We start from the raw sequence: 11175 nt of genomic DNA, 5'->3' as shown, positions 1-11175 counted from the left end.
GTGCTCAAACTACTGAAATATATTGTAGTAATTGTATCACTGCCAGCAGGACATTTTGTGCCTAATTCTCCACATAATGGCAAATTGAAAAATGTTTTGCTGCAGAGCTCCAGACAGCCAATGGCTGCGGTATGCCCCAAAAATGTCAGTAATGTTCATGTCAATATGTTAACATTTTTTAGATGTGTGTTCCCTGTGAGGGTTTTAAAAAGATATGACAATGTTCAAATTAATGCAAAAAAGCAACTAACTACTAGACTTTTTAATTAGACGATTGGAAAAATTATTAGATGTGTTTTTGTGGTGCAATTGATCCCTCGGCTGCATCTTTCTGGTCTTTTTACATGCCCAGCAGGCAGTCTAATATTTGACAATTAGAAAAAAAAAAGAAGAAAAATTCCATCTTTATGCAAGAAGTTTGCGGAGTCTAATGCACCCATGGGCCTTTTGGATCAGTCGATGAGCATCCACAACGCAGATGTCACCCTTGTGTTATGATACAAGGTGTTCCCTGTAGCTCTGGTTCCCGGTGATGGCCGGCATGCTGCCTATTTAAGGAAATCCATAACCTAACAACAGAAACACACTGGCTTTCCAACGAGCTCTGCATCTGATCACAACTCTCTCGCTCTCTCCCCGCACTACACTGCGCAGACCCACCTCTTGATGTTTAGGCAATTTTCTCTAAATAAGGCAGCCTTATCGTAGTTCCTGTCATTTCTGCCTCTCTCCCAAACATCCTGAGCAGCGTCTGTGGCAGTAGCAGGCTGCAGCCTTGTGCATTCTTTTGCCTTGTATGGAGAAATGGTCTGGGCTGGGATGTCTTTGTAGGGGAGAGGGCGGATTCCCTATTGGCCGGGGCAGAAGGGGGAGGGACTCGCCGGGAGTCTGATTCTTTAAACAAACTTTCCAGTAGGACTGCCTGCTTCCCTTCTGCACTGCTGTGTTGGACCCACACAAAAGGAGTTTGCTGGACTTCCAAATATTTCTGCCTGAAGCCAAGGTAAGAAATAAGGTTGATCCTACCACCCGACTTCCTAAATATGACGTGCTGTGTAAAAGATGCGTGCTGGAGGGACTGGCCTGCACATTCTTGTGGCTTTCGTGGCGCAGAGTTGGAACGTCAGCGCTGGGGTCTGCATCTGAGGAGCACGTCTGACTAAACTGAAAACATCAGCGTTGGGATACGTAGATAGATAGATATGATGTAGGACACCCATCTTTTTGTGTAGCTAGTGGAACAAGTGATGCGGGCGTATGTGTCGACGACCATCCAGTCGCCACGGCACATTTCACAGAGTGCCGCTGACCCATTTCAGTCCCTCACACTCATGCAGACATTCAGATATAGAAACAGACAGACAAACAGGTGGACAGACAGACAGACAGGAACACACACACACACACACACACACACATACTCGCCGAGCTTAACCCTCACTCCATGTTTGTTTTTGGAATTCCTGGCTGTTCGTCTGGACCTGAGTGGCGGTGACCTACGACACCCAGCACCGGGGTCGCGGGTGATGACAGCTGGACTGTTGATATCAAAGTGTGTGAGCGTGTGCGTATGTGTGTGCGTGCGTGCAAGTTCTCACTGGATGAAGGAACAGAGGATCTTTGTCATCGCCCTGAGTGGATTGCAGTGGCAAACAGTGGAACTGTGGTGGACAGAGAGCAAACACAATCAGTGCAGTACACACAGCGCTGATGCACATCAGCCAAATACCTCTGGTGCTTTTGTCACGAATAGCTGCCCTGAACGTTAAAAGTGTTTGTTGACTCATTCTGTTTTGGTGTACAATGCGGTGCATGTTTTTAATGCCCCCAAGAATACAATGAAATGTTAGTGAGTTGTGAAATGATCGCAGGGCGGTTTTATCTCAAGAATCCCGATCATTGATTGGACGAAACAAAGGGAGAGTTAAAGCTCCATCAGAAAGTCTGTGGAAACGGTGCAGCGCTCCAACCACTGGAGCCCAGCATGATCTGACGACAGAGATAACTGAGTTACAGTTACACACATTGATCTTTTACATCAGGTCTCACACTCCAAGTGTGAGTGAGGGGAGCACTAATCGGATTAATCCACACCTCACTCCTTCTGTCTGCTTCCTGCTCACTCATGGGCTTTGAAAGGAAAGGGCTGTGGGCCAGAATACACACACACACACACACACACACACACACACACACACACACACACATCTTTTTCGATATCTATAACATCTTACTTAAGCGGTCTAACACCAAGATAAATATAGATATAACAGGTGTGTGTGAGGCAAAAAAGGGAAAAGTGTGTGCGTGCTTGCGTGTGTGTGTGTGTGTGTGTGTGCGTGTGTTTGTGGTTTTAATGAAAGTGAACCACACAATTGGCACTGAGGTAACACCCTTCCTGTAACACACAAAGAAAACATCTGAACAGTGTGTTTTGGCTGCTCTTTGGACATTTGAATTTGTTCGTTAATGAGTACGAGATGAAAAGTTGAGAGCAAGCAGTCAAAAAGAAGCATTTTTGTTGTTGTTCCTTTTACATAGCACTTAATTTTTTTGAAGAGTTGTTTTTTTTTCCCCCCGACTTTGGAAGAAGAAATAAACTGAATCAAAACAGCGGTTGGAGTCATTTTAAGTGATTGTTCATTATAGTCATAAAGGGTTAAAACAATATAAATTGTACAATGTTCCCTCATGAAGTATTTTTGACTCCTCTAATGACCGAGAGCAGAAGAAGAAAGAAAATAGAATGTGCAATTACAGTTCAATAAAAGTTGGAGAAGAATGGCTTGTCTGGACAAGCGTCAAACTTCAATGGCCCCTTGTCATCCCTTTCCTGTAAAGCCAGACACACACGCACACACAACAGAGGCGATGATTCACCAATGAGTCTTATTTTCGTCTGAGGTCAAACACTGCGGACAAACTTGATAGGAGTAAATGAGATCAGATCAGCGTCTGTCTGGGCGTGATGTCACGCTCGCATGTGAATCATCATCCACCTGCTGCTCCCTGCTGGGGCAAATCACAGTAACGGAGGCGCGACATGACATGACAAATTACAGCACAGCAGAACTTAAATGGCAGTTCTAATTGTATAAGAATCAGACGTTTGGTCCGGGATGAATTGGTTTCTTCCGTCATTGAGGTAACCTGGCATTTCAGGACACGAGAACTCCAGTGAGCAGAGGGAAAATGATCTTCTACTGGCACATCTTTCCTCGGTAGTGCCACGTTATAACAGGAAACTTCCCCAAGATAAAGCTCGAACACAACCTCGCTGTCATCTGATCTCCAAATTGTGACTTGTCACCGCGCAACAGGGCCACATCCGGACGCCAGCATGTCGAGCAAACGCGCCAAGGGGAAGACCACCAAGAAGCGGCCCCAGAGGGCCACCTCCAATGTCTTCGCCATGTTTGACCAGTCCCAGATCCAGGAGTTCAAGGAGGCGTTCAACATGATCGACCAGAACAGGGACGGCTTCATCGACAAGGAGGATCTGCACGACATGCTCGCCTCCATGGGTACGAACAGCCCTGAGAACTTGGCTATGGAGTGTGCAAAAATTCTCACTCTCAGTTATTTTAAGTTTGCATGTGATATTGCAAAGGGGAAGTGTACTGGAGTTGTTTGATATATGGTAAATGATAAATGCACTGCTAATAATGCTTTCCAGCACCTTCACGGTACCCCAAAGTGCTTCACAATCCTTAGACGGGGTAAAATCTTCTCCATGCAATACTTGGAAGGGACCATGTCCTACTAGGTGACACATTATATGATCCAAGTTACTGTCTAAGCGTCAGGAGTTCTATTCCTGGTTGAGCATAAAGACCAACGACCAAAACATATGAAGCCGTTGTGTGTTCACAGGTAAGAACCCTTCTGATGAGTACCTGGAGGGGATGATGTCTGAGGCTCCGGGTCCCATCAACTTCACCATGTTCCTCACCATGTTTGGGGAGAGGCTCAACGGCACCGACCCAGAGGACGTCATCCGCAACGCCTTCGCCTGTTTCGACGAGGAGGGATCTGGTGAGTCTGCAGAACCGGCCTGTTGCTCGGGTCCCGGTTAACCCCTGGCCTTCTCTCACCTGCGCCCCGTCCCTCCCCAACTAGGTGTGATCCACGAGGACCATCTGAGGGAGCTGCTGACCACCATGGGCGACCGCTTCACAGACGAAGAGGTGGACGAGCTGTTCCGCGAGGCGCCCATCGACAAGAAAGGCAACTTTAACTACGCAGAGTTCACCCGCATCCTCAAACACGGCGCCAAAGACAAAGACGATGAGTAGAGGGAGAAACATCTGGCCCGACATGCACTGCACCGCGTGTGGTTTAGTCGCTTGTTTCTCTCGGCTTTGAGAGGAATCAAATATTGTCCATTTTTTTCCCGTTCATTATTTTCCAATTGGTATGATCGTCGAGGGTTACGGTGAAGAGAGGCGTGTTCGTGTTGTGCAATAGCCACTTCAGTTGCAGCTTTCTGGTCCTTCTACATCCCAGAGGCAGTGTAATTGGATTTGATGCATCAAAGGTCGTGTTTGGGTGATGGCAGTGGTTACTTTTGTATTTCCACATCATTATTGTACAACTACCGTAAGAAATCCTGCTTTTTGTAACGTTTGTATGATGAAAGCATATTTTTTTTCGATTTTTTTAAAAAGCAGAGAGTCCTTTCTAGCAATGAAACTGTAATTCGTGGCTCAAAGATTAAACTCTTAGCAACTGCTCGTGTGTAAATGTTGATGGATTTGGTAGGTTTCGCAGATGGAGAAATTAAATCTGGGAATTGTTCAGGATAATAAAGTTAATCTTTTAAGGATATTTTCTTTATTTCAGACCCGAGATCCATTTCACAGTTAAAAAAACAAAAACAAAACAAAACAGATATTGCTAAACGCTTTTGTTCTCTGCTCCTGTTGTGGACCGTTTTACTCCCATATTTTCACTCTTAATTCAGCATTAGTGCTGTCGATAGCCTTTTATGACTGACCACAGATGGTTTCAACAATCAAGAAAACTACAATTATGTTTTAAACAATAGATTGCAGTGCAGGGTTTCAGCATAACTTTGGAGAAAATGACAGCCTTCGTTTAAGAGGTCTGTATCATCCATTATCTTCACATGACTGGCCAAGTTAGCTTTCCCTCACTTCCCGCATTTTTCAACTCTTTGCTTTTGTGTCGGCAACAGAAGCTTGTGAGAAACGCATTTATGAAAAAAAGGTGAACCTTTATTTCTTTGAAATGTGTATACAAAAACAAAGAAAATACACATCTTAAGTTTAAGGCATATATTGCACAGACAACTGAGAAGATCTCATGTTTTTTGTTTTTTTTTTAAAAAAGAGGACATCATCAGCCCTCAGTCGTAAATTTAAGGCACAGCAGCTCAGTCTTGAGTCACAACATGAGCTTGGGGGAGCAAAAAAAAATTTGGCCAAAAACTCACTGCTGGGGTAAAAAAAAAAAAAAAAAACCCAGCTTGAACTTTCATGCCAATACAATAAAAAAAAAGTATGAAATAAAGACCTTGGAAATATTTACAGACATTGTCAATGTCTCAACTGATTGACACGCAAAACATTTTTTTTCTTTTAGCTAAAATGACATGTAAACCCTAAACACATGCCCGTCTCACAAGCCAGCCGTTCTCAGTGTTTCAACTGTCGTCAGTGGCACGTTGTAGTCTGAACAATAAAATGATCAGTCAATACTTAGTATTCTGACACAACTGGTGTAGTCTGAGGTAATAAATGCAGATTTTTGTCGACATGTAACAGACAGTTTTTTTTTTTTTTAAAGGTGTCGGTGCACAGCAGGTCTGCAACCTGACTTCAAACTGATTCCATGCAATACATTGTAACCGTTGGAATGAAGCAAAGCTTGCAGACAATTGTAAACATGACAATTCTGAAATGGTATTCACAATAGGAGTGTTTCCTCTTCGTGATGCCACTCTGACATCGGCAGCACCCAGCCATTTTTGTGAGGTTTAGGCTCAAACAGTTTCATGGAAACTACAGTTTTACGAACAACATAAAAAAAAAAAATAAAAAAATCTAATAAAAACGTATAAAAAACAGATGAAAGGGGAAAAAGAGGAAAATACTTTGTACCTGACTGGTTGGGGGAAATGAAAGACGAAAAGATCCCTCAGTCATCCTCACCTCCCCCTTCCCCAGTATTGAACTGAAGAACATTCTGAGGTTTGTGGCGAGGAAAAAAAGGCACAGAAACTTGACTGGTTGAGATGTCGACGCAGGAGCACAATTACTAGTGTGATCTTCTAAAAATCCAGAGTGGGAGTGGATTCAGGAAGCGATGGGAGCCAATCAGGCTACAGTACAATAAATTTCCCTTCTGTAAATCTCGAGGATGGGAGTGGGAGGGGCAAAGCAGGTAAAGAATAAATCTCCTCTGAATTGCGCAAGCGCATTAGGATACTAATGCTGAGGGGGGGGGGGAAATAAAACAACAAAAGAAGTCCATGTCCTCCACTGCGTCCTGGGAGGGTAATGGATGACATCTTATACATTCAATAAGGTCCGTTCTGCTACTGAAGAGACAAACTGCTCTTTGCTGAGGAATGTTAACATCCAGGAGGTTGCCAACCATTAAAAAAAAAGAAAAAAAAAAGGGTTGCTTGAAACAGTGAGCTCTCACTTTGTCACAGTTCGCATGTAGTTCGTCCTCCATCCTCTGCTTCCACAGGCTTCAAATAAAAATAATAAAAAAATAATAAAAATGACGGCCACAAAAATACATTCTCCTATTTACAGTGTCTATAGTTTGGGACCTTTGGTTGTGCTGCAGGACCCACGTTGTGTTGTGTTGAAACTTGCTGGTATCTGCTGTGGAGCCGTCAGTGGGGGGTGTATTCACTAATGGGGGAAGTCGGGACAGGATTGGGGGAGGGGCTGGATGTTCACCAGGCTTAGGTCGAAAGTGACGAAGCAGGTGCAACTTTGATTAAGGCCGACTGGTGGAAGGGCAGGTAGAGCGAGACACCCCGCCCCGGGGTGAAGGGGCTGATGGTGGGCGAGGAGGCCGACGGGATCAGGGTGATGCTGCGCGACGCCACCTGGTTTGGAACCGAGGCCACAGAGTTGTTGGCCACGGCGGCGGCGGTGGCGGCCATCACCACGGCGCCGGCGGGAGATGACGAGGGGGCGGCGGCGGTCGCCATCTGGGAGGCGGGCTGGCCTGAGGCGGGGAGCGGGAGCATGGCGGGGGGCGGGGCCTGGTTCTGACTGGCTGCGTTCTGCTGCTCCAGCGGAGCCAGGATGACCTGGGTCAGCGTGGCGGGAGACATCAGTACCGGAGCTTTGACCGGCAGGGAGAGCAGCGCCTGCGGGGCGGCGGTGGTCACGGGGGACAGCCGGGCCACCGCCGAGAGGTCCATCACCTGCTGGCCGTCCTGCGGAGGAGGCGCTGACCCAGCCTGGCCCTGCGACGCCCTCTGCAGGGCGGCGTTGGCCAGCATCTTCAGGTTGCGGTGGGGGTCGTCGGGGTACGGCTCGGGGGGAGTCGGCGGGGGCGTGTGGAAGGTGGGGGCGTGTTGTGCCGCCGCCGCCGCCCGCTCCTCTGACTGCTTCAGAACCGTGGCTGCGTCCAGCTGCAGCAGCGCCTGCAGCGAGCCGGCGTTGTCCAGGAAGCCCGCCTCCCGCAGGATGGCCGTTGCTGCCTTCCCCAGGATGCTGAGGTTCAGCCTGGGGGGGGCGCTGATGGCGAACAGGCAGCGCTGGGGCGGGGCGATGTCTGGCGAGCTGACCACCTCCCCCTGAGACTGCAGGACGTCGCTCCTCTCGACGTAAGACTGTCCGCCGTCGCTTCTTTCCCCGTAAGACTGACCGCCGTCGCTCCTCTCGCTGTAGGACTGGCCGCCGTCGCTCCGCTCGCTGTCGCTCCTGCCGCACACCTTGCGGGAGATGGTGAACTTGGTGGGGTCCTTGCCGTCCTTGCGCAGCAGGTCGGGGAGGACGCGACGCCGGGCGTTGATGAACCAGTTGCATATCTAGAAAGAATAAAAAGAGACGGTTCAATCATTTTGGGAAGCGAGAAAGCACAGCACAGCACAGAAGTCAGGCAAAAATGAGACCAGTATAAGACCAGGGCTGCAAACTCGGGGGGCGGCCCGCTGACGTGTGCAGCTCGGCTGAAAGAGGAAATGCCGACTGCTGGTGCGACAAAGTGAACAGGGAGGGCTGTCGGCCAAGCAGGGCGAGGAGACCGTTGCAAGGGCAGACACTTTCACTTTCACAAGACACACACACACACTACATGGGTGCATGATGCTGAGTGACTTTCCATAAAACAAAAAAATAAACCAAAAACTTGAGGCAAAAGAATAATGTCAAAATAAAAGACTCTGAGAATGTTAGAAGCTGATAGAGCTTTGAAGTTCAGAACCTCAAGGTTCAAAGTGATTCAAGGTTCAACACAAGTGACTTGTCGCTCACCTGCAGCATGGTGAGGTTGGTCTGGCTCGACAGAATGGCCTTCTCCTGCTCTGACGGGTAGGCGTTGAAGCGGTGCTTGTACAGCCAGTTCCGCAGAATCTGCACCGCCTCCTTGGGCAGGTTGCCGCGGCGACGGCGCTTCATGGCCTGCCCTCGTCCCGACAGGTCGAGTGGCGAGTCCTCGTCGCTGTCCAGAGGGGCCGGGGAGTCCAACTCCGGCTCCGGGTCGTGCTCGTCGTCTGTGGCTGGAAGGGGAGGGCAGAGGGGGTCAGTTTAACACGGCGACACACAGAACTTTCTGAATCGTGAACTTTTAGTCACGATTCAGCCTCCATTTCTGTTGCATCGCCACTGAACCCAGAGCAAGAATGGGAGAATTTAAAGTGCTGCTGCTATAAAAAGCAGTTTGTGCCGATCCACAAAATTGCCGTTTATTTTTAAGTTCTCCAGAACTTTGTTTGGCAGTGTGGAGCGTGCAGCTGATGTGGAGTGTGCTTTAAACACCGGCCCTGCGGCTTGAACTTTGTTGCAGGGGCCTCGTGTCAGTCTGGCCGGCCGGCCACTGGGGAGAATCAAGGCCTGCAAAATGGAGCATGCCTGATCCCAGGGGTGGGCCACAGAATGCACTAAATGTCTTTCTCTGGGGCTGGGTGAAACCCGACCCCCGGGGCAGCGGCTGTCTTCACAAAGGAGATTGTGTGCATATCAACATCACAGTGGTGAGCGGCCCAGGAGCCTACCGAGCATGCGGAGGAGGGCCGTTTTCACCTCATGTCACTTTTGGCTGAGCACCGCTGAGGAAATGCTCCCCTCAATTGTCTCACAACAGGTTGGGAAAATGAGGCAGGGGTGGGGGGGGGGCGGGGGGAGCTACACGCATACAAATGCAAATTCAACGTCATTACGCGTCCCCGTGGCCCTCCGTGTCTCTTAATAAGCCAGTTACACCCTGCAAGAATGGTGTTTTATTGGGACGTGTTGCAACGATTAGGAATTGAAATGTGCCAGGACATGAATGTAAAAACAAAAACACATTATTTTGTTACAATGCTCGATCCGTCACCCTGTATAAGCGGCATTGTCCTTTTCCAATCAGCATTTTAGAACCTTTACAGATTTCAGTAGTTTTTATTTTTAAAGCTGCTACTGAAACTAACTTCCCCCTCCCACTGTGATGCACTCCCACATTTAAAAAAAAAAATAAATTAAAAAAAACTTAATTTAAACTTTTAATCAAAATTCAATCAAAAATGAAATGACCAATTTCTTTGAAGGGTGGCAGGGAGTGAAGGGAGTAAAGCTTCACAGTCTCTATGTAAACAACAGCCATGCCGCAGCAACAGTCATTCATTGACAGCCATCTTTAGTCCCCATCAGTGAGTATGTTAAGACTTAAAATTAAAAAGAACCGTAAAAGAGTTTAACCGATCACCAACAACCAAGTTAACTAAGACAGACCACAAGATAAAACACATTCTCTCCTTGTTGAAGTGCAACTTTCAAAAGAAAAGAAAAGAAAACAAAAAAAGGCGGCTACAAACACACGGCGAGTCAACTTTTTTTTGTCCACAAAAGCTCTCCTCAGCCCGATTTACATTCCCTACGTTTCCAAAAGAACCGAGCAAAAAACGGAACAATTTGTTCTGGGCGAGAGTTTAAAGATTCGCTGTCACACCAGAACTTCGAGAAGACAAAAAAAAGGAGAAAAAAAGCGGAGTCAGTCCCGGAGGTTGACGCGCAAAACGAGAAGCACGTCGCGTCGCGTCAAAACAATGTTTACATCGGCGAGCCGCGATTTACGCGCAAGCAAAGAGCGTTAAAAAAGGGAGAGAGAGAGAGAGAGAGAGAGAGCGGGAGAGAGGAAGGAAGAAAGGAAAAGGAGATGGAATCGGGCACCGAGTGCCGCGGAGCCACTCGGTAAATTAGCCGTCTAGAGGAGCACAAAGGAGGGCAGAACGCTGCCTCCTCCTGCGTGTCACTCGGCCAGATGAACAGCATGCCTGCTGCTGCCTGCCTCCGGAGATAACTAGCTGGCTAGCCACATTTAAACACAAACACACGCGGCGTGCTGCAACCAGGTTAAAAAAACAAAAAAAAGAAGGGAAAAGAACATCAGAAAAAAAAAACAAAAAAAAACCACCGGCGTGGAGGAAAAAAAAACACGACCCCTCAAGCAAAGAGAAACGAGCAAACATGCCGACGGAGAGACGACTCACCTCGCTTGACGGGCTTCATTCTTTGTTGATGGAAGAAAAACGCGCAGCTGTTGTCCCAAGTTGCTCCGCTGTTTGCACAGCGGTGCCCGGTGGAGTCCCGCCGCGATGCTCGTCACGGCGGCAAAATCCAAAAGCTGCTCCAAGAGACGAAGCGGTCGCTGCTCGGCGCCGAGTCAAGGTTTGATTGATGTATTGATTTTTTTGTTTTTTGTTTTAAAAAGCCGCACTAGCTTCCCACCAAAGTCGTCGGATCCTTCCCGAGATTGTTTGCCATGATTTCTGTCGGCGGCCAGCTCCTTTTTATCGCCAGCAGCAGGGACCCAGCAGGGGCTGACAGTCGCAGGCCGAGACGGTCCCGCCCACACGGCGCGCTCCCGGCCAATGGGCAGCCTCGCTCTCTCCCCCGCCGGCTCGCCGGCAGCCAATGGGCGCGCTCGGTCGTGCCAGACGTGACTCGGTGACACTGAGTGACGGGGGGAGACCGTTTCATTCAA

At 48.3% G+C, this 11175-nt stretch overlaps 2 protein-coding genes across 2 annotated transcripts; one reads left to right on the top strand and one right to left on the bottom strand.

Moving 5' to 3' along the window:
- Positions 1-844: 844 nt before the first annotated feature.
- myl9b (myosin, light chain 9b, regulatory) lies at positions 845-4822 on the top strand. The gene is made up of 4 exons (XM_076014352.1): positions 845-1003; positions 3321-3524; positions 3874-4035; positions 4120-4822. Exons 2-4 carry the CDS (start codon positions 3341-3343, stop codon positions 4293-4295), a joined length of 522 nt encoding a protein of 173 aa, XP_075870467.1. The 5' UTR covers positions 845-1003; positions 3321-3340; the 3' UTR covers positions 4296-4822.
- Positions 4823-5215: 393 nt separating this feature from the next.
- Positions 5216-10980, bottom strand: tgif2 (TGFB-induced factor homeobox 2). The gene is made up of 3 exons (XM_076014351.1): positions 10682-10980; positions 8466-8710; positions 5216-8020 (listed from the first exon to the last, which is right to left on the bottom strand). The coding sequence occupies exons 1-3, from the start codon at positions 10698-10700 to the stop codon at positions 6941-6943; spliced, it is 1344 nt and encodes a 447-aa protein (XP_075870466.1). The 5' UTR covers positions 10701-10980; the 3' UTR covers positions 5216-6940.
- Positions 10981-11175: the final 195 nt, after the last annotated feature.

The sequence above is a fragment of the Nelusetta ayraudi genome, unplaced genomic scaffold (assembly GCF_046127955.1).
Source record: "Nelusetta ayraudi isolate G7.1 ecotype Tasmania unplaced genomic scaffold, CSIRO-AGI_Nayr_v1 ptg000168l, whole genome shotgun sequence".
Lineage (NCBI taxonomy): Eukaryota > Metazoa > Chordata > Actinopteri > Tetraodontiformes > Monacanthidae > Nelusetta > Nelusetta ayraudi.
This window is presented reverse-complemented; position numbering and strand designations above follow the sequence as displayed.

What these genes read in the sequence shown, in the direction of transcription:
- myl9b (XM_076014352.1), top strand. Translation starts at nt 3,341, where the DNA reads ATGTCGAGCAAACGCGCCAAGGGGAAGACCACCAAGAAGCGGCCCCAG. An exon ending in CGACATGCTCGCCTCCATGG is followed by an intron (nt 3,525 to 3,873) that starts GTACGAACAGCC and finishes GTGTGTTCACAG; the next exon opens with GTAAGAACCCTTCTGATGAG. An exon ending in TTTCGACGAGGAGGGATCTG is followed by an intron (nt 4,036 to 4,119) that starts GTGAGTCTGCAG and finishes CTCCCCAACTAG; the next exon opens with GTGTGATCCACGAGGACCAT.
- tgif2 (XM_076014351.1), bottom strand. An exon ending in CCAACCTCACCATGCTGCAG is followed by an intron (nt 8,021 to 8,465) that starts GTGAGCGACAAG and finishes TATTCTTTCTAG; the next exon opens with ATATGCAACTGGTTCATCAA.